The sequence below is a fragment of the Meriones unguiculatus genome, chromosome X, assembly GCF_030254825.1.
Source record: "Meriones unguiculatus strain TT.TT164.6M chromosome X, Bangor_MerUng_6.1, whole genome shotgun sequence".
In the NCBI taxonomy this organism is placed as follows: Eukaryota; Metazoa; Chordata; class Mammalia; order Rodentia; family Muridae; genus Meriones; species Meriones unguiculatus.
The window spans coordinates 136,268,414-136,295,643 of record NC_083369.1 but is presented as its reverse complement, the minus strand read 5'-3'; the positions used below and the strand labels follow the sequence as shown (position 1 = coordinate 136,295,643).

At 38.0% G+C, this 27,230-nt stretch overlaps 1 protein-coding gene across 1 annotated transcript in view; it reads left to right on the top strand.

Moving 5' to 3' along the window:
* Positions 1-517: 517 nt before the first annotated feature.
* Ace2 (angiotensin converting enzyme 2) overlaps positions 518-27,230 on the top strand; it is a 49,609-nt gene continuing 22,896 nt past the window's right edge. Inside the window, exons 1-8 of the mRNA XM_060374524.1 lie at positions 518-759; positions 1,815-2,108; positions 12,956-13,114; positions 16,086-16,179; positions 17,968-18,111; positions 20,502-20,614; positions 21,956-22,061; positions 24,322-24,419. Of these exons, the coding sequence (XP_060230507.1) occupies positions 1,923-2,108; positions 12,956-13,114; positions 16,086-16,179; positions 17,968-18,111; positions 20,502-20,614; positions 21,956-22,061; positions 24,322-24,419 (900 nt within the window). The 5' untranslated portion in view covers positions 518-759; positions 1,815-1,922. The remainder of the gene's footprint in view (positions 760-1,814; positions 2,109-12,955; positions 13,115-16,085; positions 16,180-17,967; positions 18,112-20,501; positions 20,615-21,955; positions 22,062-24,321; positions 24,420-27,230) is intronic.

The following is a 27,230-nucleotide window of genomic DNA, read 5'->3' as shown; positions in this document are numbered from 1 at the left end:
TTTTTTAAATTATTGTTCAAAGTTGCAACCTGCTTTGTCTTGATTCTCATTTGATATGGTGGAACCAGAGAATGCCTCCATCATCTTTACTGAAGACACAAGTCCTCCTTAAGCTATGTATGGCTCCATTCTTGCTCTTAGACTGTAGCATACAGTTTAGCTTGGAGTCTGTACTCCAGAGCCAGCCAGCCTGGATTCATGGCCTCGTTCCACCCATTATTAGCCTAGTGAGGTTTAGCTACTTAAGCTCAATTTCACAGTCCATAAAATGGTGATGTAAATATTTGCCCACAGGTATGTTGTGATGCCTAAATAAAATGTTACAACAACACAAAGCACTTTGAGCAATTACAGCTTTTTCCTATTCTACAATCATCTGCCCAAGGTTGGAACGAAGTGAAGTAGTGGAATTCTTTTTCAGGCTTCGTTATTACCATTTCTTCTAAACCTGGAAGACTTGTTTTTCTGGATGGAGAAATGTTTTCTCTGTGTGAAGGTTTCATAATCACAATCAAGCAGGCCCATGAGCCCTGCCATTTAAAGTGGCTGCTCTCTTTTATCTGTGCCTGCTTACACCCTGGGAATGAGGACATAGAGCCAGCTGCTTAACTTCAACAGGATAACCAGTAAAATCTCTTTGGAGTACACATTGTCACAATCTCATGCCTATGGATGCACAGGACTTGCCATGGATATTCCTTGGACTTCATAATGGGAATCATTGTTACTTCCTTGAGATCTCAGCTAAGTTTTAAGCAGGTAAGTGAAAGGGAAAGAGATACATGATGAAGTCATCTATAGAACTGGAGATTAATGTCTCCTGAGACTGAGAAAACGACAGCTTGAAACTTTGTCAAATCCATATTGGGAGGATTAAACCTGTACAGTGGAGAATATTCTTATTATTTCTTAAATGGACAGAGAAATCTCACACACACACACACACACACACACACACACACACACACCACACATATTGTTTTTAGAAACAAGATTTATTTGTGCAGCCCTGGCTGTCCTAGCTCTGTAGATCAGACTGGACTTGAACTCAGAGAGTTCCTAAGTACTGGGATTAAAGGCATGTGCTGATGCCTCCTGGCTGAAAATTGTTTTTTGTTTGCTTTTTTTTTTTTAAAGAATCCCATAAAGACAAAGGTAAAGTTGTTTATTTGCAAACAAACTGTTAACCAAGGAAGTGAATTTTTGTGAGCATTGACTTTAAATTAATAGAGAAAATGGAACTGGGCAGTGGTGCTGCACACTTTTAATTCCAGTACTCTGGAGGCAGAGGCAGAGGCAGGCAGATCTCTGTGAGTTCAAGACAATTCTGGTCTACAGCGTGAGTTCCAGGACAGCCAGGGCTACACAGTGAAACTCTCTCTTTAGAAAAAGAGAGAGAGAGAGAGAAAGAGAGAGGGAGGAAGAGAGAGAGAGAGAGAGAGAGAGAGAGAGAGAGAGAGGATAACTCATTGATAGAATTGTCAGAAAAGGTTACACGTTCTAATACGTATCCCACTATTTCTGATTCTAACCTTTTGTTACTGTAAAATCACAGGACTTCTCAGTGTATCTCTAGGAGCTTTTAAGGAACATATTAATGAAATGTCCAAGTTTTCATTTGGCCATAAAATGTTAGCAGAGCTAAAGTTTTCTAGGATTAATGAATAACATGCCTTTATTTAGTTTACTTAAAAAAATCATTCTAAAAAATCTGTTTACATATCTGTCCTCTCCAGGATTAAATTCATATTGGTTCAGCAGCTTGTTTACTGTTCTCTTCTGCTTTTTTTTTTTTTTTTGTCTTCCCTTCTCAGTGCCCAACCCAAGTTCAAAGGCTGATGAGAGAGAAAAACTCATGAGCAGATTTCACTCTAGGGAAAGTTGCTCAGTGGAGTGGATGGGATCTTGGTGCACGGGGAAAGATGTCAAGCTCCTCCTGGCTCCTTCTCAGCCTTGTTGCTGCTATTGCTGCTCAGTCCATCATCGAGAAACAGGCCAAGACATTTTTAGACGAGTTTAACCAGAAAGCTGAAGACCTGTATTATCAAAGTTCACTTGCTTCTTGGAATTATAACACCAATATTACTGAAGAGAATGCCCAAAAGATGGTGAGTTCTTGAGGCTATCTAGGGGGTATTGATGGCTTCTTAAAGATTAGAATTATTGCCTAAAAAAACTGGATAAAGAAATCATAGAAATTTCTGAAGTGTGAGGATGAATGATTGCATCTGTAGCTCTGATCCTAGTGTCCCAGATGATTAAATTCAACTGACCTTAGAGTTCATTTGGGAAATTGTTATGAATGAATTCTCTGTCCAGAATACAGGGACAAGTGAAACTGTTTGATAAAGCTGCCATTACTATCCTCATTATACTGAGAGTGCAAAGCATTCATGGAAATGTAAAGTTATTGAGTCAATGATTTTCTTTAGCCAACAATGCCAACAGGACTCTCTGAAGATTACAGATGACATATTAACTGAAAAATGCAAGTGGAGGTTTACTGAAAGCAGCAGCTTAGTAATTAAGGTAACCATGGCTTAGGTGAAACTGGACTCGGGAATTCTTTCTTTCATTGTCACAGAGCTCTGAGGAATTTCCAAAGGTCACAGAAGAGAAGCTATAATTAAACTAGTCCTGAAAAATCTCAGCCTACTCTCGGAAAGCAGCTTATTTTGTTTGACAAGTGCAAGGACTTAGAATATTTTTTCTCACAGAACTTGAAGTGCCTTTTAAGTATATTTAAGTGGTGGAAAATTGAGCAAGTATTTAAGAAGAGACTTTTCATATCATTTTTCTTCCAGCAGTGTTTCCTTCAAAATTGTAGTTTAGAAACTTCATTTCTTTCAAATGATCAGGATGCTGTCTGTTTAAATTACTGCCATTCATAGAAGAGAGTGAATCTGAGAATGGCTGTTTCCTTTGAAATATTAAGATATTTTTTTTAATTTTTCTAAAGTTTAAGAAAACCAAAGATAAAATATCTTTGAAAATCTAATGTTGCCAAAGAAGTTGCTTTTATCTGATGTCTCATTTTGGTCTTATCCAGGTTATCTTTAGTGTAACCATTTTTATAAGTTTTTATTTGATTTCTGTTTGTGGTCTATGTATTCTGTAGATGTTCTCAGGTGAGACTAATTTAATGCTGGAGAGTTAGGTGGCCTATGTGGTTAGGTAGCTAAACTTCTGACATCCAAATCCTGACCCCACCACGTTTTAGCTGAGTAAACTTTATTTTGTTAGTCTCACAATCTGGGTCTTAGTTACTTTTTCATGTTAAGATTTATTTTTATTATTTTAAAATTGTGTGTGTGTGTGTCTGTGTTTGTGTGTGTGTGTTTGTGTGTGTGTGTGTGTGTTTGTGTGTGTGTGTTTGTGTGTGTGTGTGTCTGTGTTTGTGTGTGTGTGTGTGTGTGCGCGCGCGTACATGCGCGTGAGCACATGTGCTCATGTGAGTGCAGGTGTTCACAGGTCAGAGATATTGGATCCCCCACAAGCTGGAGTTACAGGCTGTTGTGTACCACCCAACAAAGATGTTGAGAAACAAACTTGCATCCTCTATAAGGGAAGTATGTATCTTAACCAATGATCCATCTTCCCAGCCCCAGCGTTAGCTTAGTCACTTAGGAAAAAACTAAATAGTACTCATATATGCTTCATTAGGGTCAAACAATTCCAGAATAATTTTTAACGCTTGTAGGCTCAGGGGAGCAGGAAGACATCCTTGTTATTAGTGTAGGAGGGAGAGTTTTTGAAGAGGTACATAATAATTCTTTTGAGGACCTACATATGCAGAAGTCCTATTATAGAGTAAGATGTAATGGTGTTTGTTGAAACCATCAGTGAGATATTATTAGGGTATTGGTGTTTGGCTCAGTGCACAAAAAAAAAATGTATAATTAAAAATGATAACATTTTGATTTTGAGTATAGCCCAAACTAGAAATGGAAGACTATAAATCATCAGGTGTTTTAAACTGGAGAAAAGCGTGCAGTTTTTAAAGGAAAAACAAAACAAAACAAAACAAAAACAGTATTTAAATGAAAGAAAAATGACAAGGGACTCCATATCCCCTTTGCCAGAGCATGGAGGAAGGTGCATCAAAGCACTCAGGTGAACCACTATGGGTTTGCCTGAAGGGGGAGTCAAGTTGGGGGTGGGTGTTCATCTTCTTGTTCTCTCCTAGTTTCACGTGTTGAGATTCTCTTATGATATTAGGCAGCGGACAGGAATGACAGGGTATTGCTGAGAGACACTGTGCTGTAGCGGCAATGAATGAACACAGGAGTGTGACCATAACATAGTAAGTACGAAGCTGAGCCAAACGCCCTGAGTTTATATCCTCCTTTGAATCTTAGAAGCTATAAGTCTTAATTAAGTGTCCTGTTGAAGCTAGAGGTTTTCCTCACGTACTATATTCCAATTATAATTTTCTCTTCCTTTACTTCTCCCAGTTCCTCCCCGATTCCCCTCCTATCCAGATCCAACATACTTCTAAGAGATAATAATATAATAAAATAGAACAAAAACTAACACATGGGATTAGGACAGAACAAATAAACAAACAGAAGCACTCAAGAAAAGGCACAAAAACTAGATATAGCCACAGAGACTCACTCATTCACATACTCAGAAATTCCATTAAATCACTAAACTGTAAGCCATAATATATATATGCAAAAGAGAGAGGGAGACAGAGAGAGACAGAGACAGAGAGAGACAGAGAAAGAATATATAATAAAAATAAGATAAAATGAAAAACAAACAAAACAAAACAAAAAAAAAGGAAAAAGCTCTGACACAGTATTAGGAGACAAGGAACCTGCAAAAATGCCTTTGAGTTCATTTTCTGTTGGCCATCTACTGCTGGGTATTTAGTTTGTTACATGTCCAAAAGGTCCTTAAAAGTAGTTTGTTTTGAGAATTCTCAACAGCGAAATATCGAATGACAGAGAAACACTTAAAGAAATGCTCAACATCCTTTAGTCATCAGGGAGATGCAAATCAAAACACCCCTTAGATTTCACCTTACACCCATCAGAATGGCTAAGATAAAAAACTCAAGTGACAACACATGCTGGAGAGGTTGTGGAGAAAGGGGAACCTTGCTCCATTGCTGGTGGGAATGTAAACTTGTACAACCACTTTGAGAATAAATCTGGTGCTTTCTTAGAAAATTAGGAATAGTGCTACCTCGAGATCCAGCTATACCACACCTATGCATATAACCAAAATATGCTCAACTATACAAGAAGGACATTTGCTTAACCATTTTTGTAGCAGCTCTATCCATAATAGTCAGAATCTGGAAACAACTTAGATGTCCCTCAACTGAGGAATGGATACAGAAATTGTGCTATATTTATACAATGGAATACTATTCAGCTATTAAAAACAAGGAAATCATGAAATGTGCAGGCAGATGGTGGGAGCTAGAAAAAATCATCTTGAGTGCGGTAACCCAGAAGCAGAAAGACACACATGGTATATACTCACTCATTAGTGGTTATTAGACATATAATATAGGAGAAACATACTAGAATCTATACTCCTAAAGAAGCTAAACAAGACCCTAGAGAAGATGCTCAATCCTCTTCCAGAAGGACAAATGCGATAGACGTCTGAAGCAGAAGACAGGAAACAGGACAGGAGCCTACCACAGAGGGCCTCTGAAAGACTCTACTGATCGAGGTATCAGTGCAGAAGCTGAGACTCATAGCCAAACTTTGGGCAGAGTGCAGGGAATTTTATGAAAGAAAGGGAAGACAGAAAGACCTGAAGGAGACAGGAGCTCCACAAGGAGACCAACATATTAAAAAAAAAAAAATCTGGGCCCAGGGGTCCTGCAGAGACATATCCTCCAACCAAAGGCCATGCATAGAGATTGCCTAGACCCCCTGCTCAGATGTAGCCCATAAGCAGCTCAGTCTCCAAGTGGGTTCCCTAGGAAGGGAGCAGGGGCTGTCTCTGACATGAACTCAGTGGCAGGCTCTTTGATCACCTCCCCCTGGTGTGTGCAGCCTTGCCAGGCCACAGAGGAACCAGTCCTAATGAGACCTGATTGGTTAGGGTCAGATAGAAGGGGATGAGGATAACCTCTATCAGTGGACTAGGAGAGGGACATAGGGGAAGAAGAGGGAGGAAGCATGGGAATGGGAGGAGATGAGGGAGGGGGCCACAGCCTGGATACAAATTGAATAAATTGTAATAAATTATAATAATAACAACAACAGCAATAATAATAATACTATTTTAAAAACTAGTTTGTTTCACCAGTGAGACTCCCTTGGAAAAAAATTCAGTTTTTATTTACAAGTGGTTATTAATTGGAGATAGCTTCTGTGTTAGGGATGCGGGTGTGTGTCCACTGCAGCTCTAGAACCCCATCTGGTGCAGACCCCCCGTGCAGGCCCTGTTCATGCTGCCTCTGTCTTTGTGAATTTATATGTATGCCAATCCTGTTGATTTAGTGGGGCTTTGTTTCCTTGAAGTGCTCCATCCTCTCTGGCTCATACATTCTGTTTACCTCCTCTTCCTTCCTCAGGGTTCCCTGAGCTGTAAGGGGAGACATTTGTTGGAGATATCCCATTTAGGACTGAGTGTTCCAAGGTCTCTCACTCTGTGCATAATATCTGTCTGTGGGTCTCTGTATTTGTTCCCATTTGCTTGAGCAGGTGGAAACTTGCTTAACTTCCTTCAGACCCATTTAACTCAGATGTAAACTGATTAAAATTATGATCACAGTAATATAATTACTGTATTATAGTAATAATAGAGTCTATATTATAAGGGAATGCTAAATTTAGAAAATACACAGTGTTTGTATGTGTGTGTATGTGTGTGTATGTGTGTGTGTAATTGGATGCTGTTCCTGGCTTTTAGTGTGACCTTTGTCAAACATATTATTCATTGGGTTTGCAATTTGAAAAGCTCACTTTCTCACTCGTGTCTCGAGTTTGCAGTTTTTGTTTATTACATCTTTTGGTGTGTGGTATGGGCATGTAAGTCAGAGCCTTGTGAAGGCCAGGTGGTTTTGCATAAAGATTGCCCTGGGAAGGTCAGATTTGAAGGAAGCTCTGAAGCGCTTCTGAGATTCATAGAACAGCTGCTGGGAAATAGGTTTCTGGGAAAAAGCCATCATGTTCCTTCCTTTGCCTGCTTCTTGGCCTTGTCAGTAGAGAATTCAGGGTCAGGAATTAGGAAATATCAACCTTTGTCTGTGTATTTTCACAGCAAGCCTTTCCTGGGCAAAGGGGAGAATGTGTTCCCATAAATTTGCATACTACTGACTTTGCTCTGTTTTATTATAGATCAACACTTATCCTTAGATATAATCTGACTTGCAGAATTAGAAACTGAGTTTGCTTGAATGAGACTAATCTAATGATATAGTTTATCTTTTCATGGGTTAATGTCAAATAAACTTCTTGGACAGAGAAAAGAAATAGTTTTGAAATTCCCAGGGTTTAATATGTGCTTAGCAGTAACTGGCTCTGTACTGAAAACAAGTAAAAGACTTGCAATTACCACTGATATCTGAGGTCATTTGGTTTTTCTGATCTTAGTTGTGCGATGTATTTATTGCTTCAGGGAGGTTATGCAAGTTTTCAAAAAAGTTCTCTCATAAAGTAAATATTTATAAAATGTCAAAGGTTTTTAGAAGATGCAAGTATTTGATAAGACTAATCCTAACTATAACAAAAACACTTACTGCCAAATGTCATATAATATGTCATATATAACTGGTCTTGGAAATCCAAATTGTGTGTAAGTTGGCTCATCAAGAGAGATGATGAGCCATAAGAAATAGTTTCTGATCAGAAAAGAACCTAGAAGTCATTTCAGATAGTCTCCTGAAGAGATTAACTAAATATATTCCCATGACTACAATGATTAGCATCGTTCAGATGGTTCTAGAGGGTACAGAGAGAACATTATCCTAAGCCTTTAAAAATGTAATGCTGGAGTAAAGATGTAAAAAAGAAAGAAGGAAAGAAAGAAAGAAAGAAAAAAGAAAGGAAGGAAGGAAGAAAGGAAGGAAGGAAGGAAGGAAGGAAGGAAGGAAAAAAGAAAAAGAAAAAGAAAAAGAAAGAAAGATAAAGGAATCTTTGCCCTTCCTCCAAAGAATAGTTAGAATTAGTTAAGGGGAGCAGAGAGGGCTGGGGGCAGTGGGGGGCTGTAGAAAACTTCACTAAAGGAAAGTGTGACTTGGAGCAAGAAGTGACAGGATGTTGACAGTTGTATTGGATCAATCTTTTTCACCTGAAAAGCAATACAGATGAAAGCACAACAGAGAGAAATTCAGAGTAAACAGAGGGAGCAACTATTTACACCACAGGTGGTAAAGCTGATAAGACCTGTAAAACTTTAATCTAAAAAGCGTGAGACATTGAAAACTCTAAATAGGCTTTCAAAGCATTTAAGCAAACACATGGGTTACAGCTCCACCTTGGGTTAAGGAAGTACGGTCCATTGCATTGGTGGACTCATGTCTTCATTCTTTTCTATAATAACGTCTACGGTCATGTCATTTTGCAGTGCCATCCCACGGCAGGTTCACACTGCAAGTGTGTCCTTCATCATTCGTCTTGATTTGTATTAAACAAGGCTTAATGGGCTTGAAGAATGGGGCTCATCCTTCACACCTTCGTCTTTGTCAAGAGAACCTGTTTAGACTAGCCAACTATAAATGAGACACATGGAGTAATTGCCTAAGCAGAAGGCAGCTTCCAGAGTTGCACGCAAATCCAGCCAAGATCAGTCGAGGTCTGCCAACTCCCAGTGATTTTAGACACATGAACAACAAATACTCATGCTGTTGAGGCTTTTTGCTGTTTCTTAGACAGTGTTATTATCATAATAGATAATGGATACAGAACAGGAAATTAGACTGTATGACATTTGTGTGTTCATGGCTTGTAATGGTGACATTATTGAGGGCAACCAGCTGGTTTCGTATCATCTCCTGAGGTAACTTTCAGGAGTCAGGATGTTTGGGTTGTTAGCCTACAGATCTGGCATAGTGTGGTGTTACTTAGAGTTGTGAGAGTGCACCTGTAAATAAAAGAAAGCTACAGATTTTATCCATATAGTGTCCTAAAAGGTACTTACCTATAGGGGGGTGGAAACCAGAAAGCAGGGATAAGGAAAAAGCTTGGCTCAAAATGGGTTTCTAAAGCTCCCTACTTTTCTATGCCATTGTGGTGTGTATGCTTAATTCCACCTATAATCTTGTCTTCTTATGAGACTTGTAAGATGTTATTTCTGGCCAAGAAATAAAAGCAAAAATAACCTTATTCCCCAATGGATTTCGATGAAAATTGGTAAGAAAATCATGTATAAGTCCAAAAGGAGTCATTAGAGAATGACTAAGGTTGGTCTCTAAGTGTCTTAGTTAGGTTTCTCTTGATGTGATAAAACACTGACCAAAATCAACTTGGGGAGGAAAGAGTTTGTTTTATCTTACTTGTCTGGGTAATAGTCCATCACTGAAGGAAGCCAGAGCAGGAGAACTCAAGGCAAAAACCTGGGGGCAGGAACTGAAGCAGAAGCCCTGGAAGAACACTGCTTACTGGTTTGCTGCTGGTGACTTGCTAAGGTTACTTTCTTATACACCAAGGACCACTTAACCCAGGGATAGAACAGCAGCACCCACAGTAAGATGGGCCCCTCTGCATCAGTCATTAATCCAACTAAAGTAAAAGTGGCACTACTTCCTTTTCAGGCATTATGCTTTCTTTGTAGTTTACAGTTTTGATTTTGTTGTTTTTGTTTGTTTGTTTTTATATGTATAGGATTTCTCTGCGTATCCTTGGCTGTCCTGGACTCACTTTGTAGACCAGGCTGGCTTCGAACTCAGAGATCTGCCTGCCTCTGCCTCCCTGAGTGCTGAGATTATGGGTGTGTGCCCTCAGAAGATAAGTCAGGAATAAGTAAAAATGCTTCTAAATGTTTATAAACTTAAAATGCATTTTACAGAAAGGTTTTGGAGTTCTATGATGGAGTGACAGTATTCATATAACTTGTGTTACATAATCCATTGAATAGAATACATTTTTTTTTTCCATTTGCAAGTCTCTAGGTATGTTGAAAAAGTGACCAAAGCAGCTTTGTCCTCTGAGCCTCATGCTGCGTTGAGGGCTGTTTCTAGAAATCAGGGACTTGAGGGTAGAACTTTGCATCAGAGGTTGTTGGATTGGGAGGTCTCAGATGGATGCTAAGGTTCTCCATAGCTTTTCATTTTTTGTCTTCAGAGAACTGCCACAGGTTTAGGGTTAAGAAGTTTCCAGTGGTTTAGCTTCATTTAGATGATGATGAGCTGCAGAAAAAAAAAAAGGAGGAAATAAAATGGCAGTACTTTTACACATCAAGCAACTTATCACAAAAAGAAAATGTATTTATCTCTGTGCCACACACAGTTCTTCAATAGAATAATTGTATATTTGAGCATATAAATACTTCTACAATACTTAAATACTGTGAATTTAAATACTTAAAAATGATGATAGTTCTTCACCAAAAGCAGGGATCAACAATCTTTTTAGTTAGGTGTTGAGAAGTGGATCTTCTTGGCTTTGAAGGCCTTATGGTTTCTTCAAAACCACTGAGCCCTGCAGTTGGGAGGCAGAAGCAGTCATAAACAGTATGGCATAAACGGGTGTGTGGCTTACCTATAAAACTTCATTTAAGAAAGAAGAGGTGATATCTGAGCTTTGCCCAAGGGCTGTAATTTATCAGCCCTGATTAAAGGATGAAGCCATGATTTACAATTTTGAAAATAAATAAATATAGGTCATAAAGACTTGTCTAGGAAATAATAAGTTTATATAGCACTAATTCTATATAATTATATTAATGACATGGATAGCTAGATTTGTTTTTCCTCTCTACAGAGTATGGTGGGTTTTTTTTTAATTCTCTATCTTTTAAATTAGTTTTTAAGTGATAACCTGCAAAGTAAGAGGATTCGTTGTAGCATTTTCATGTATACTTTGTTCATATTCAGCTTCCACTCACCCAATTTTCCTGCTCCTCTCTTGTTGGTCTCCGTCTTAGTCCCTAGGGGGCCTGTTTCTGCTTTCACGTCATAGCCTCTTTTTCTTTTTCCTCTTCTCTCCTCCCTTAACATGGCTTGTTCTCTGACACAGTCCCCTTTCTACCCTTTCTAGCTCACACATGCACGCATGCACATTTATTCCGCAGTTTTTGTGAGCCATGGGTCCAGGCATGCTTCTGTTTCTAGTTCTCATCAAGATGCATTGATTGTGCTACTATCCTGAGGCCTAACTAGTAGTGGGATCCAATCTCACTGCTAAGCTAGATATGGCCAGAGTCAACACTGAGATCTTTGCATACTGCTGAACTGAGGTTCTTGGTTTATGGCCGGATGTCAGTTAATGGCTAAACTCAGTTTCTTGCCATATACCTTTCCATAGAATCGATCATAACATGCTAGCTTGCTGCAAGAGAGTCTACAAAAAGGAGGGCCTGCTAACAAGATAAAAATGACAGTTTTAAATAATGCAAATATATACTATTTGCTACCTTTGTTCCATGTGTTTGCTTAGAAGCAAATCGTAAGTCTATTTTCACCGAAGAGGATTTCACTCATGGGTGTGGTCATTAGCAGGTAGGCATTCTGAGAGCCATCACAGAGTCTAGAATGTTGGGTTGACTGCCAGCTCCACTACCTTGCTAAGCCCCTTGGTTAGTACAGAAAAATGTTGGCACAATGATTTTCTGTCACATGAGGTTGTTTAAAGTCCAAAAGGAGGCAAACTGTTTTTTAAAGCTTTCTACATCCATCCCACCTCCTACCTATTTCAAGATTACTTAAGTATCATCTCCTTTATGAACACTTGAACAATTTGGACCCCTCTTTAATCTTTGATTTCTTAGTATGAAAACTTATTGTCTCATTTGTGGTGTATGTTATTATATACTTGTGTTGCACTGAGAAAGCATTCCAGATATGTATCCAATTCCTCTGATACAACTCTAAGCAACTTAATAACGAGGATTTTTTTTTTCTCCCTACACAATCAAATGGCATTTATTGAATGCTGAGGAGGTGTCAGGCCTGTTTGTGAGCACTTTGTTATTTGTTAATTGTTCTAATCCTTGCAAGAATTCTTTAGTCACACTTTTAGGACACTATTGTTTAACCACATAAGAGAACTGCAACCAGGAGAGATTATTTGTCCAAATGCACACACCCAGAAGTGGAACTCACATGCCACCTCTCTTGCATGGTTCCCCAAAATAGCATGTACAAAGCAGTTGTTCCTTTGATCCTTTGAGAAGTGGAAGTGAAGTTGTGCATTGAGAGAAGAGTCTGTACTCGAGAAACCTGGAGAAGCCCATTCTTCTACTTTTTGCCAAGATGGGGCTGCAGAGAGGCAGGTGTATTCCAACATCATCACCTGTTTGTTGACGTTTGTTGTTGTCGGAAAATTATCACCCTACCAAGTGGCCCTGCTCCGGGAAGCCTTCCTCTGAGATCACAATTTAAGGTCAAATTTCCTGCACTGAACCATGGCACCCAGGAGCTTTCTTTGATCTGGTTCTCATTTCTCATGGTTCTGGTGGTCACAAGGGACTGTATTCCCATTGTGTCTGTCTGCTCTGAGATTTGCAAGGTTCTCCTTTTAGCCCATTCATCCCTGAATCTTTAGCCAACTTACCCACGTCACAGCACCAAGGCCATAAGTTCCAGGGCCTCACAGTGTGAGTATCTGTGAGAATTTACTTCCAGTTCTTGGGACAGGGCCCTTGGGAAAACTAGGCATTGGGCCAGAAAGAAAGTGGCCCAAGAGTGGCCTGATTACTTTTAACCTAAACCTTGACCCTCAGCAAAGTAAAGGACTAAGCCATGCAGGAAGTAGTAGATGTTTCACCAGATGTTCTTTGAAATATAACTTCTGTCCAAGTTCAATTTATTTTATTTATTTTTCAGAATGAGGCTGATGCCAAATGGTCTGCCTTTTATGAAGAACAGTCTAAGATTGCCCACAATTTCTCACTACAAGAAATTCAGACCCTCATCATCAAGCGTCAGCTGCAGGCCCTTCAGAAGAGTGGATCTTCAGCACTCTCAGCAGACAAGAACCAAAAGGTGCGTTTGTAAATATTTTAGTCCAGACCTCAAGAGTTGAAATGTTTGAGAAATAATACACATTCATATTCCACAGGCATGATTCTGTTATCTGCAAAGATAATAACACCTGCTCTGTGACCAGGTAGGGTGACTATAAAGTTCATGATTCAAATTAAAATCTTTCTGAGAGTGAAATATGACACTTGGGTTCTGATCTACACAGAAATGATCAGGAATATGACATTTTCTACACCATGGTCAACATTGACTGAGGCAGGCTAGGAGAATCCTAGAGCAAATTTCTTTTTCCTTTGTTCTTATTGCTAAATGCTATGGTTAGCTCACATCAACCTCACTGTTAGTGAAGTTCCCCATTTTTTTGTGTGCCAACACAGCAGTCAAAGGGCACTTTAAAATCATCCTATGCTGAGATGATTTCAAGAATTCTTATATTTATCCTGTTGAAATACCATCTCTCATCCCATGCCCCCAGTCCAGGGGCCAGCAAACTTGAAAGCAAGCTGTAAAGGATCATAAAATAAATATCTTGGGCTTTGCAGGCCATATTGTTTGTGTCACAACAAGTAAGCTCTGCCATCAGAGCAGGAAGTCAGCCATAGATAATACATAGATGAATGGATGTGGCTGTCTTCCAACAAAGCTTTACAAAAACACACAACAGACCCCTGATATAGCCTACTGAAATATTTTTATCTAAAACATTCAGTCTTTCACATCAAAGTTTTCTTTTTTAGTTGCTTGTCCTTTGGAACTCTGTATGTCTTAATCTGCATTTATAAAAATAAAAGTACATGATAAGAACAGAGATAAAGCCATATGGTATTTGTTTCTACAAGTTGATATTTATTATTCTACATTCCTTGGGTTTAATAATTCCACTAAGTTATTCATCTACCTTATCTTGTCTTGTCTATGTTTCTTCATCTGCTATTTTTTTAACAAGGGCTCCATGAGAACTCTTGCCCATTTGAATGTGGACAGCCTGCTGTAGTCTATGAGACCCTTAGACATTCTAGTTTTAAAAAATCCCCAAATAATTATAATGTGCTGCTAGGATTGAAAACCACTTAAGTGCAAGTAATAGCTTGAGAACAGAAGGGAGTTTAGGATGCATGGAAAGGATGGAGGAGAGATTGAAATAGCAGGTAGAGAAAGACACCATGAGGTATTTTATGTGAAGGTGGATGTATTGTATTAGACTATTGGATCTTGTGGAAGGATTTTTTTTTTTCTTCCCCTGAGACAGGGTTTCTCTGTGTAGCCTTGGCTGTCCTGGAACTCACTTTGAAGACCAGGCTGGCTTTGAACTCAGAGATCCAACTGCCTCTGCCTCTCAGCGTGTTGGGATCACAGGTGTGTGCCACTATGCCCGGCTTCTTGTGGAAGTTTTAAGCATGGAATTTATCTCATGTTTTCAATACAATGAATGTGCAACAGAGTGAAATAATAATACACAAGGGTGTTAGGAGAAATCTAGCATTTAAATGATTTGTATGAGAGAAATCGGTCTTTTTTTTCTTTTCTCCCTCCTTTTCTTTCATTTCTTCCTCTTTTCTTCCTATGTTTCCAACCCACCACACATCAGCATGTGGGTAAGTTCATTGGTTTCGTGCTTAGATATCATGGATCTACTGAGTTTCCCAAAACGTATTTTGACATTTATTCTCTTCATTCTTGTATTTATCTGAGAGTAGAAATAAACCTTTTACTGACCTGCACCTACTGATGCCCTTGAACAGCCTGGCTTTACCTGGTTATCTTCACTCCCCTTTGCCTACAGGGTAAAGTTTAAATTCTTTATTGTGGCATTGATTGCTCCTTGTAATCTAGATGCCACTTATCTCTCCATTCTTGTGGCCTCCATTCCTTCAGTGAGTGCTGTCACTGGAGTTTTAGTCATTTAACTTCTTGTTAAAAATGGCTTACCTTTCACACCTTTGTCCATTTTTAAGATCCACCGTTTCCTTTCCTTTACATGACCAATTTCTACTTCTGGAACATGGAGCTCTAAAAGTGTTTTCTCTCTGAAGCCATTTTTAAATCTCCAGGTTACTAATCTCCCTTATTTTACCCTCTCCTACTCTAAGCCAGTACTGCTAAAGCACTTTTTGGTGACAGTTAACAGTACCTGTCACTCCTTTATATTGTGATCTCTTTCATGACTGCCTTATTATTCTATGACTTTGGCATCTTTGAAGGTCAGAAGCTTGTTTATTTCAGAGTTATCAAAAAGTAGAACATAGTAGAGGTTTAGTAAATGCTAAATGAAAAGGAAGTGATATCTCTGTGTCTATATGAGAAATGTTCCTGGGAGTCTGAATAGACATACTTATTTTAGTTCATCCATATGTATTGATCACAAGCTTTCAAGATTCTGTGCAACTTGACAGCAGAGACATTTATGCAAGCTATCTGGTCTCTGTAAATACAAGTATACTTGGCAAAGAAGGTATCCCATGACCATATAAGTTCAAAGAGACTGAAGCAGCAAGCAAGGGCCTACATGGGTCTACGCTGGGTCCTCTTTGTATGTATTACAGCTTTTAGCTTAGTGTTTTTATGGGACTCCTGACTGTGAGAACAAGTGGTTCTCTGATTCTTGTGCCTGCTGCTGGGGGTCTTTTCCTCCTGATGGGTTGCTGTGTCCAAGTTCAATATGATAGTTTTTGCTTCATATTATATTTTATTTTGAGTTCTTTGGTTGTTATCTTTTAGAAGCCCCCCCCCCTTTTTAATGAGGGACATAAAAGGAGTGATTCTAGAGGGGAGGAGATGTAGGGAGAAACTGAAAGAAGTAGAAGAAGAAACTATAATCAGGATATAGTGTATGAGAAATGAATCTGTTTTAAGTAAAAGGGAAAAAAAAGAATTAAAAAAATCCCATGACCAAAAAGAGGTTATCTTTGTGCTACCACCCATTATAGTACATTATACATGCCTGCCACTATTTATTATGTTTAATTTGCAGTTGAACACAATTCTGAATGCTATGAGCACCATTTACAGTACTGGAAAAGTTTGCAACCCAAAGAATCCACAGGAATGTTCATTGCTTGAACCAGGTAGGTTATTTGTTTTTAGTAGTCCTTATGAAATTTGTATTCCAAACTTTAAAAATGAGATAGACTTTTCAAATGTGTGGTATACGTGCGTGTTTATGTGTATCTGTGTGCATGCTCATGTATATGCAGGTATACAGATTTGTGCAAGCACACGCGGGCATAGAGGTCAGTGTACAACTTCAATTGTCATTCCTCAGGAACCATTACTAGTTTTCTTTGGGGGCAGTGTCTCTCCCTGGATGGGAACTCACCAAGTAGATATTACTGTTTGTCAGCGACCCCAGGGGATTTTCAGGTCTCCATTTCCTCAGGACTGGAATTAGAAGTGTATACCAGCACACTTGTATTTTTTTTTTAATTTCTATCTTTCTTTCTTTCTTTCTTTCTTTCTTTCTTTCTTTCTTTCTATCTATCTATCTATCTATCTATCTATCTATCTATCTATCTATTGTTTTGGTTTTTCTTTTTCTAATTATTATTATTATTTATTACAATTTATTCACTTTGTATCCCAACTGTAGCCCCCTCCCTCATTCCCTCTCTATCCCACCTTCCCTCCCTCATCTCCTTCCATGCTCCTTTCCAAGTCCACTGATAGTGGAGGTCCTCCTCCCTTTCCTTCTGACCCCAGTCTATCAGCTCTCATCAGGACTGGCTGCCTTGTCTTCCTCTGTGGCCTGCAAAACTGCTCCCTCCTCAGAGAGAGATGATCAAAGAGCAGGCCACTGAGTTCATGTCAGAGACAGACCCTGCTCCCCTTACTAGGGAACCAACATGGAGAATGAGCTGCCAGTTTTTCTGTATAGCCTTTGTTGTCCTGGAACTCACTTTGTAGACCATCTTGCCTCTGCTTCTCTGAGTGCTGGGATTAAAGGCATGTGCCACCAATGCTTCACACCTGACTTTTAATGTAAGTTCTAGGAATTGTAGAAGGACTTTCCAGACTGAGCCATTTCCCCACCCTGAGACAGAGATCTTTAGCAACAACACAATGTTTTGCAAATTGATAACCTAAAAATAGTACCATTCCAAAATGTTCTAGCTCACATTCTCCTTAAAAAAAAAATTGTATTTATCTTTCGTTGTGTATACCTGTGAATGAGTGTGTATGTGTGTTTGTTTGTGTGTGTGCAGTATATGTGCATGTGTAGTTATGTATGCCCGTGTACTTTTGGAGGTCAGAAGAAGATGGTGGGTGTCCTGCTCTATCACTCCCTGCCTTATTCCCTTGAGACAAGCTCTCTCACTGAACCTAGAACTGTTTCTGTTCCTCACAGCACTGGGCTTACTGTTGCATGCACGGACATTCCTAGCTTTGTTTATTTGGTTTTGAGATTTTAATTTGGTTGCATGTCTTGCTTTTTTCCCCTCTCTTTAAACATTCCCATATGCCATCTCTACTCTCCTTTGATATCTAGTTCTTCTTCATGGGTTCTGGGGATTTAGACTCAGGTCGTCATGTTTGTGAGCAAGCCTTTTATTCCCTGAGTCATATCTATAACCTATCATACATATCCTTTTAACTTAAAAAATCCCATACCTTATAAATTTTATTACATTCAAGTAATTAAGCTAGTAATAGAATTATTTTAGTACTTTTTTTCCCCTCTGCAGATACGTTTGGATCTAATAATAAGTACAAGGATACTAACCATGACATCTTGTTTAATGACTTGGATGTCTGCCAAACTTTTAATTCCTTAAAGTTCACATAATTGTAAAAACAAATTATTTGTATTATAAATACAAATATTTCACATTCGAATTTATATTCCTTTGGAACAACAGGTTTGGATGATATAATGGCAAAAAGCACAGACTACAACGAGAGGCTCTGGGCCTGGGAAGGCTGGAGGGCTGAGGTCGGCAAGCAGCTGAGGCCATTATATGAAGACTATGTGGCCCTGAAAAATGAGATGGCAAGAGCCAACAGTAAGTCTGCTGTTCTGTAGGTTCTGGTGCTCTCCATGGGGGTGGTTATAAAACTATTTCTGACTTATGACCAAGTTTGCCCTGTAAGACTTGGATGACCTTAAATTAACAATCATTTGCTTAAAGAATCAGGTTACCTGTCTGAAGATACTACAGGGACATTAAAACAAACAAACAAACAAAAACCACACAAAAAAACAGGTACACTGGAACTCTATTGTTTAAAGAGCTTATGGATAGGATTCAACTATGGAATCTTAAATGAATTACCTAGGAGTTATGATTTACTAATTATTCATGTGTGGAGGGTCTAAGGCCCCAAACAGTACCCAAGAGAATGTTGGCACTGAGTAGGGATCATATTATACATATCAAATGAGAGACAAAGGCAATATCTGCTTACCAAAAACCCTCATTTGGTCACAGTTCATTCTCAAAGTTCATTTGTGTGTCTACCACAGGGTGCTAGCTCAGGAAAAAACCCACCATCATCTAATTAGTTCAGGTGGAAATTCAACTTTCTGACATTGAAAGTCTAAGAATCTTAACATAGGAAGGAACTTTCATGTCTTTTAACTTCTATTGAAACAATAATCATTATGAATATCTTCATAGACTGGTAGTTCACTGTGCCCTGGGGTCAAATAAGGAAAACATTTTTCCCCATTTGTTAATTCTAATTTCTTCCATTGTCACTTAAACCCATATTCTCAAGCCTTAAGCAAGTTTCAGACAGTAGCTTATTATCCATTTTAATAATCTCCACATATCTTTCCATCTAAATATTTATTTTTCTCATCTTGTTGGTCATATATTAACAATGTATGTATGTTAAAATGTATATATAAAAACAAAAATCACTAGAAACATTTGCAAACCTTATTAGCTAATACTTTAATATAAGCTCATGTTTCTTGATGGCTAGATAGTTAATAAAAATGGAGGTATGTTTTTATACATATAATTTGCAAAGGAACATAGGACTACTCTAATAGTGTCTGACATAAAGTGGGTGGCATCTGAAAACTTAAGGCCCCCAAAAAAAGTAAGTATAAAAACTTATGGACCAATTGCACATTTTAAAAATAAGGATGCAGAGAGTAGAGACCAAGAGTTTATAAATTAGGACTAAATTTCTTGCTCTTGCCAGCTGTACAACTTTGGACAAGTGATTTTACTACTCTAAGCACCTGGCTTTTGGTGGGAATGTAAATTGGTGCAGCCATTATGGAAATGGTCTGGTGGTTTCCAGAGAAATTTCAGATAGAACTACTGTATAATCTAGTAACTCCTCTTCTGGGCATGTACTCAGATAACTGCATTCATCACAGCAGCCACAATGGGGAAACAATCAGGTGTCCACTAACAGACAAATGGATAAAGAAAGCGTGTGTGTGTGTGTGTGTGTGTGTGTGTGTGTGTGTGTAGATATATATTTATATAGAGATAGATATACTATGTAATAGAATAGTATTTAGCTTTAAAAATAGTTGCCATTTGCCACAGTGTGGATAGACCTGGATGGCAGTATGCTAATTGCGATTAGTGCAACAGAATGAAAAATAGCACCTGATCTAACTTCAATATAAACTAAAGGGTGAAAGGCTCAACTAACTATTCAGAAAAATAATAAAATTGCCATTACCAATGGTGAGGGGAGAAAATGGGAAAATATAGGCCAAACGATTCTAAGTTGCACATAGTTTAAGTGATGGCATAGAGAAACTACCAAACTAGACCACTCAATGGGTAGAAAAAGATTTATTGGGGATCAAACTGCCAAGGCCATCTCTGGGAGTAGGATAGAGAGAAGAAAGCAAAATGGCAAAGAAAGAAACATAGCTTACATGATAGTCAGTGGGGTGTTTAAGTCTTAGTGCACACTCCACAGTTGCTATAAGCCCATGATTACAGCAGTCTTGACATGTCCACAAATCCTGGCTTCACTTTGCTCCTCCCTCCCCCCTGGCTCTTAAAATCTATTTCTTCCCACCCTCTGATCTCAGAGGAGTTAGGGATGGATATGATAAAATACATTATGTGAAAATTTCAAGGAATTAATAGAATATATTTTAAAAACACAGGTAGTCAATCAGCACGATGGGCTGGTGACAATATCACATGTGTTTTTGTGCTCATTAAACGAGATGATCTAAACTCCTAATGAAGATGATGAAAATGATGAAAAACAGCTACTTAACAGAATTAGAAAATCTTGTTTTTCATTTGCAACTTTTGAGTTGACATCTAGACTGGCAACAAAATTGAGATAATCCTTAAGATCTTTTAAAAAAATTCTCCCATAAAGACTCATCCATGTAACCGGTACTTCCCTCTTTTTAATTTCCATTGTGCTTCCCTCTTTCTCTTAAAAAAATAAAACAAAACAGATTATGAAGACTATGGGGATTATTGGAGAGGGGATTATGAAGCAGAGGGAGCAGATGGCTACAACTATGACCGAAACCAGTTGATTGAAGATGTGGAACGTACCTTTGCAGAGGTAATAAAGAAACTGCAGGGTGATAAACAGAAAGGGACCATGATAGCCAATAGTCAAGAGCTATATTTTTTCTTTTTTAAATTCTTCTATCATATATTAGATCCTGACTGCAATTTCTTCTCCCTCCTCTCTCCCAGTTCCGTTCTCCACATCCCCCATCTCTTCTCTTCCCCAGATTCCTCTCTTCCAAAAAGCAGGCTTCCCAGGGACATCAACAAAATACTGTATTAAAAAGTAGCTTTTTTTTTTTTCTACATAGCCCTCCTGTCCTTGAACTCACTCTATAGACCAGGCTGTCCTTGAACTCACAGAGATCCAACTATTTCTGCCTCCCAAATGCCAGGATTAAAGGATTGTTTTATCACTCCCAGCAAGGGCTCTTGTTTTAAACATGCAAAATGGCCATTCCTAGTTCTCACAGAATTATAGTATATTAGAGTTTGTAAAGCTTTTTTTGAGACGGGGTTTCAAGCATTCCAGTATGGCCTCTAACTTGTTATGAAGGTAAGCATGACCTTGAATTCCTGATCCCTTCTGCCTTCACCTCCTTTGTTGGGATTACAGGTGTACAACACCATGCCTGATTTTTACAGGCCTGGAGATTAAACTCGGCTTTGGTGCATGCTAGGCAAACACTTTATTAACTGATCTACATCCTCATCTCTTAGAAAATATTTTTGAGAAAACTCTGGGCAACAATCAGAACTGCTCTACTTCTCTCTTTTCCTCAATGACCCGTAATTATCAATAGAAAGACTATAAGAAGGAATGGTCTTTCAGATCTTGAAGACTTAGCCTAGTCTTCCTTTTTTAGTAGAATGATCATCGTTTTGCTTCCTTTCTCACAACTATTGGTAATATTGTTTCATCAGTCTTTGACTAAGGATGTTTGTTTCTCTCCTTTCTTTCTTCTTTCTTTTTCTCATTTCCTTTCTTCCTTTCTTCCTTTCTTCCTTTCTTCCTTTCTTTCTTCCTTCCTTCCTTCCTTCCTTCCTTCCTTCCTTCCTTCCTTCCTTCCTTCCTTCCTTCCTTCCTTCCTCTCTCTCTTTCTATCTCTCTTTCTTTTTAGAAAGTGTCCTAATGGCAAAAGAAGACAGTAACTTTTTTTTTCTGGCATCAGCTTTCCTCTGGGGCTTTGCATTCCTCCAAGTGCTAGTATTGATTTATGTAGCGGGGCTAGTCAGAGTCAATATCTGTGAAGAAGGAATGCTCTCAAACTCTTTAGAATATTTGAGAGGAGAAGAAACTGTCCTGCATGAAGAAGCTCCTATTTCTAGAGTTGGGTATTGGAAACTGAAGTTGGGTATTGTTAGTCTCAAACTTTCTTCCTGGGATTTTCAGATTAAACCATTATATGAACATCTTCATGCCTATGTGAGAACCAAGCTGATGAATGCCTACCCTTCCTACATCAGTCCGACTGGATGTCTCCCTGCTCATTTGCTTGGTAAGGAACTACAGGGGTCCTTTGTGCTCTTTGTCCTTTTGATTATTTCCATGACTAAAGCTGTCTTTTGGAGTGAGGCTCAGTCTAAAGCATTTGAGAAGATGTGTAAATAACATTACTATCATTACAGAAACATTTGTAAAAGCACATTTTTCAGCAGAAGGTCTGTTTAAAATCATTATCTAATCTATTTAAGATGAATGTAGTCTCTAAAGTCTATTCTCTGTTTAAGAGGACTGGAGAAAGAATTCTAGGTTAAAATGTGTTTATTCAAGTTGATTGACTAAGCCTGGGATTTCAGTACTATATGGTCAAATTTACAAGCACTCAATGGGCTGGAGGGGAACAGAGATATGTTTCTAAGATAAAGATACCGCCTAGAGGAAAGCCTTATGAGTTTTTGCTAAACTGTGTAAATAAATCTTGCTGAAACTAGCCATGCATACTTAGCATCTTCTATAGACAAACCTCATATCTATCAGCAGGAAAGAACACACATAAAAGAACTTTGGGGATCTTTAGCCTTACCACAACATAGTAATTGTCTCTGTGATGTCCTGGCAGGCATTATTCAGTAATTTTCTGTTTGATCAAACCTATCTATTGTGGTGAACTCTTTCTTCCTCCTAAGGTAGGCTCGCTCTTCCTACAGATGTTGCTTGGTACCAGTTATCAAAAAGTTCTGTTTTATGTGAAACCAAACCAGCATTTCTTTAGTACCTTCTTTTCATTACTCTTATTTCCATGCTATGGCATTTCTCAAAAAAAGTCAATTCCTATTTAACAAGGCGACTTTCCAGACATCTACGAACAACTATCATATAGTACACAGTACAACCTGGCACACAATTTTATCTCCACCACAGTTTAATGACTATTATGGTTATTATCGTGTATGTGCTGTTTTTCTTTCTTCAAGTTCAATATGTTACATAGATATTTAACTACTCCTTAAGATACTAGTATCCTAGTTCTTTTCGTTTGGTTATGCTTTATTTGTGACCCTCTTCAATTGCCATGCTCAGGACTGAACCGTGATTCCAGATGAGGTTTTATCTAACATAGAGGTAAAAATAAGTACCATGCATGGCTTTCCCCTAGACACTATCATTTTATTAATTCAGCTGAAAGTCTTATTTTACATGTCCTATCATACTTCTTCTTGGACCACTTTTGATCTTTAACTCTAAACTATACTTGACTTTTGTGGTAGGTAGTTATAAGTATAGGAATTTATCTCTATTAAACTGAATGTTTTGAAAAATAAGGCTGGAAAGATGGTGGATAAAAGTGCTTACCATGCAAATCTGGTGATCTCAGTTTGATCTGCAGATGGAAAAAAAGAATCAACAATTGACAATTGTCCTGTGACAATTGTCAACATGCCCTATACAGGTAGGCTGTGGCACATGTACAACCATGCTCAAGCACTCATGGATGCACACACAATTATTTTTGTTGTTTATTAATAAATGAATTCAATGGAGTGTTCTCCATATAATTGTATTGCCCCATATTTTTAGTGCCATGGTTCTGATCTTTTGCTATTTCAGTTTTGATTGTTTGTTTGATCCATTTTCCCTTTTAGGATTTCTGGCCTTGAATCCAAGTTCACACTGTAGATGCTTAGTTATCTAGTTTAGTGTGATATTATGGGTTTTTTTTTATATTATGGTTTTAAAAGTAAAACTTACCTACCAGTTAAGAGAAACTTTTGACTGAAGAATTTACATGATCCTTTATGAACCTGCCCTAGTCATTACTAATAGTTTTATTTGCATTTGCAGCATTTTGTTGTGTGCCTGATGGCCTTTTATAAACCTTAGGTTTAGTAGCTATAATATTCCATGTTTCATTTTGCTCTGCTTTGTTTGAGAAAGGTTCTCACCATGTAGTCCTTCTCTCCCTGCCTCCCAAGTCACAAGCTTGATGGCTGCACCACCATGTCTAGTTTTAACTGTGCCTTCCAATAATAATTCATAATAAAAGAAGCTCTGAAGATTCTCTAGCAAGCTTTGCCTAACTACATAATCTCTTGTACACTTAGTATTTTACAGGTGATAGAGAAGGAAATGTTACAAAGTTAATATAAGTGAAGGACTAAAAGGAGAAACAGGAGTAGTGAAAAGGGAATGCGGAATCTAGACTGTTTACAAAAACTGAGTGGTTGTTTTGCCCAGACAACCTTACATACTATGAAAGATTAGATATGTATTTTGGTTGTTTTTGTCAAATATTAATGTATTATTTATGTAAACAGGTGATATGTGGGGTAGATTTTGGACAAATCTGTACCCTTTAACAGTTCCCTATGGACAGAAACCAAACATAGATGTTACTGATGAAATGGTGAAGCAGGTAAGAAAAAGAAACCATAAAACATTAAGAAGTTTCAACTGCATTTTTCATTTATGCATCTTTATGTTCTGATCTTGTGTGTGAAATCATGTTCATAAAAATCCAAGCTAAGTTAAATTTATTTCTTATATATTATTATGAAAAGTAGTTTCTAATGTCAATGATCTTAAGTACCTTCAATAACAGAAACTCTATTTATCTTGTTGTGAAGCATCCAAAACTGAGATGACATTTGAGGCCAGCCTGGTCTACAAAGTGAGTCCAGGACAGCCAAGGCTACACAGAGAAACCTTGTCTTGAAACAAACAAACAAACAAACAAACAACAAATTGAGATGACCTGGTTTTATCAACTGATTGGCATCACACTTTTCAAAGACAATGTTGCTAAGTAATCAGTCTGTAATCTCTATGAGTAATGATGAGCAGGAACATCTTATTTTAAATATTAAAAATCATTGCTGTTGAAATATTATTATAATGCTCTTAATCACCCATTTTCTACTATCTTGGTATAATGTATTGTGATCTATTCCATCAATGAAATTATATTAGAATTGTAGATGTTTTGAAATTTTAATTAAGTTCTATGTTTCTCATTAGAATGAATGAATTAAAACTTCCTTTTGCCTCTAAAAGTGTCCTCAGGTTGCCACACAATAATTAATTATGTATGCTTGCTGAATATATTTTTCTCATTAATCTTGTTACATCTGTTAATGCAATGATGATCTTCACATATGTAACATACTTCTGGGGAAAACTTACAGTAGACTAAAAGCTCAAAGTTGCAAAACCTCAACCCTTGTAGCTCTTCTAATTCCATTTTGTTATTGAGTAGCAACAAATGGCCAGCATGATGTCAAACCTTATTCTTTTTGAAGTGGCTTCATGTATATTGTACAGTGGTAAGCTTAGCTGCCTTTCAAACTGACTACATAGTTTCTGCTTTCCTAAGATTAACTCTGAAAGTGTCAGGCGAGAAACCATGATCCATGCTATCAGATACAAAACAGGCTTAGATGTATAATTCACCTGAAGTCATAAAGGCAGTCAGAGGCAACTAACTATTCAACTCAAAACTTTAATGTTTCCTCTCTACTTCTGTTTTTCTATTTGTTTACTCTTCAAGACTGTGCTTACCAGTCTACGCTGTTTCGTTCATTTGAGTTAAGAATATGATGGTAAAGAATAATATGGCATCAAAAGAACCCTCCCCTAATAACCAAAGCAATCCTGAACACAAAGAACAGAGGAAGAGACGTTACAGTCTCTGACTTCAAAACATGCTACAAAGCAGAAACATTCAAAATAGACACACCGGGCCAGGTGTGGTAGTGCATGCCTTCAATCCCAGCACTTGGGACACAGAGACAGACAGACCTCTGGGAGTTCCAGGCCAATTTGGTCTACAAAGCAAGTCCAGGACAGCCAGAGTAACACAGAGAAACCCTGTTTCAAAAAACAAAACAAAACAAAAATGGGCACACAGACCACTAGAACAAAATAGAAAGCCTGGAAGCAAACCCACACATTGATAGCCAACCAATTTTCAACAAAAGTGATAAGATCATACATTAGAGCAGGGACAGCCTATTCAGTAACTATCAATCCTGGGAAAATTAGATGTACATATAGAAGAATTCAATAGGACCTTTGCCTCTTAACAGTTACAAAAATCAATTCAACACAGGTAAAAGATTTAGTTGTGAGACTTGAGACAATGAAATAGGGGAAATGATTCCAGACATTGGAATGGGTAAAGAATTTTTGGGGCAAGACCCCCAAAACACAGGAATCAAAAGCTAAAATAGACAGAATTACATGAAAATAAAAGGCTTCTGCACAGCAAAGGAAACAAGAAGAGAAACAACATAGAGAAAACAAGAAAATATTTAAAACAAGTGTATGTAATGAGAGGTAAGGTCTAGAATGTATAAGGAACACAACAGCCAAACTCCATACATCAAGATTAAAACATGAGCAGTGTTCCTCAACAGATATTTCTTGAAAGAAGGCACATAAATAGTCAAGTGTTCTATAAAAGTGCTCAGTGCTATCAATGATCATGAAAATGCAGTTCAAAACCAAAATGTAAGATGACCTCACTCTAGTTTAAAAGGCCATTTTAAAAAAGAGAGAGAGAGAAAATAAATAAACCCACGGAGTATTGGTAAGGATGTAAAGAGAATCCTTCCACATTAACTTGGAAATGCAACTTAGTACAGTCATTAGAGAAAACAGAGAGCTACTTCCTCAAGAAATTAAAAATGCAACTACCATGCAATCCAGCAACCCCATTTCTGAGTGTATATCTCAAGGAAATGAAGTCAGTATGTTGAAGTGCCAGCAATACTCCTACATTTGTTGGAATGCTGTTCATTATAGCCAAGAAATGAAAACAAATTAAATGTCCGTGTAGGGATAAATAGATCAAGAATGTGACACCTGTACACAATGGAATGCTTCTCAACTATAAAAGAATGAATTCCTGTCATTCATAAGAGCATGGATAGACCTGGAGGGTATTATATTAAGTGAAGTAAGCCAGACATACAAAGACAAATATTATGATCTCACTTATATATGGGAGTGCAAACGCTCATCTTATAGAAGATGAGACTAGAAAAGATGTTAGCTGAGGCTGAAAAATGTAAGAAGGAGTGGAGGAGGAAGACTAGCTTATCATTTTTTTGTGTGTGTGCTATTGTACAGAATAGTGACTGCGAATAATGGTGATATATTGCGTATTTTTGATAAGGCTAAGGCAAGAAATCAAATGTTTTTTCCATAAATAAATGGTAAATGAGAA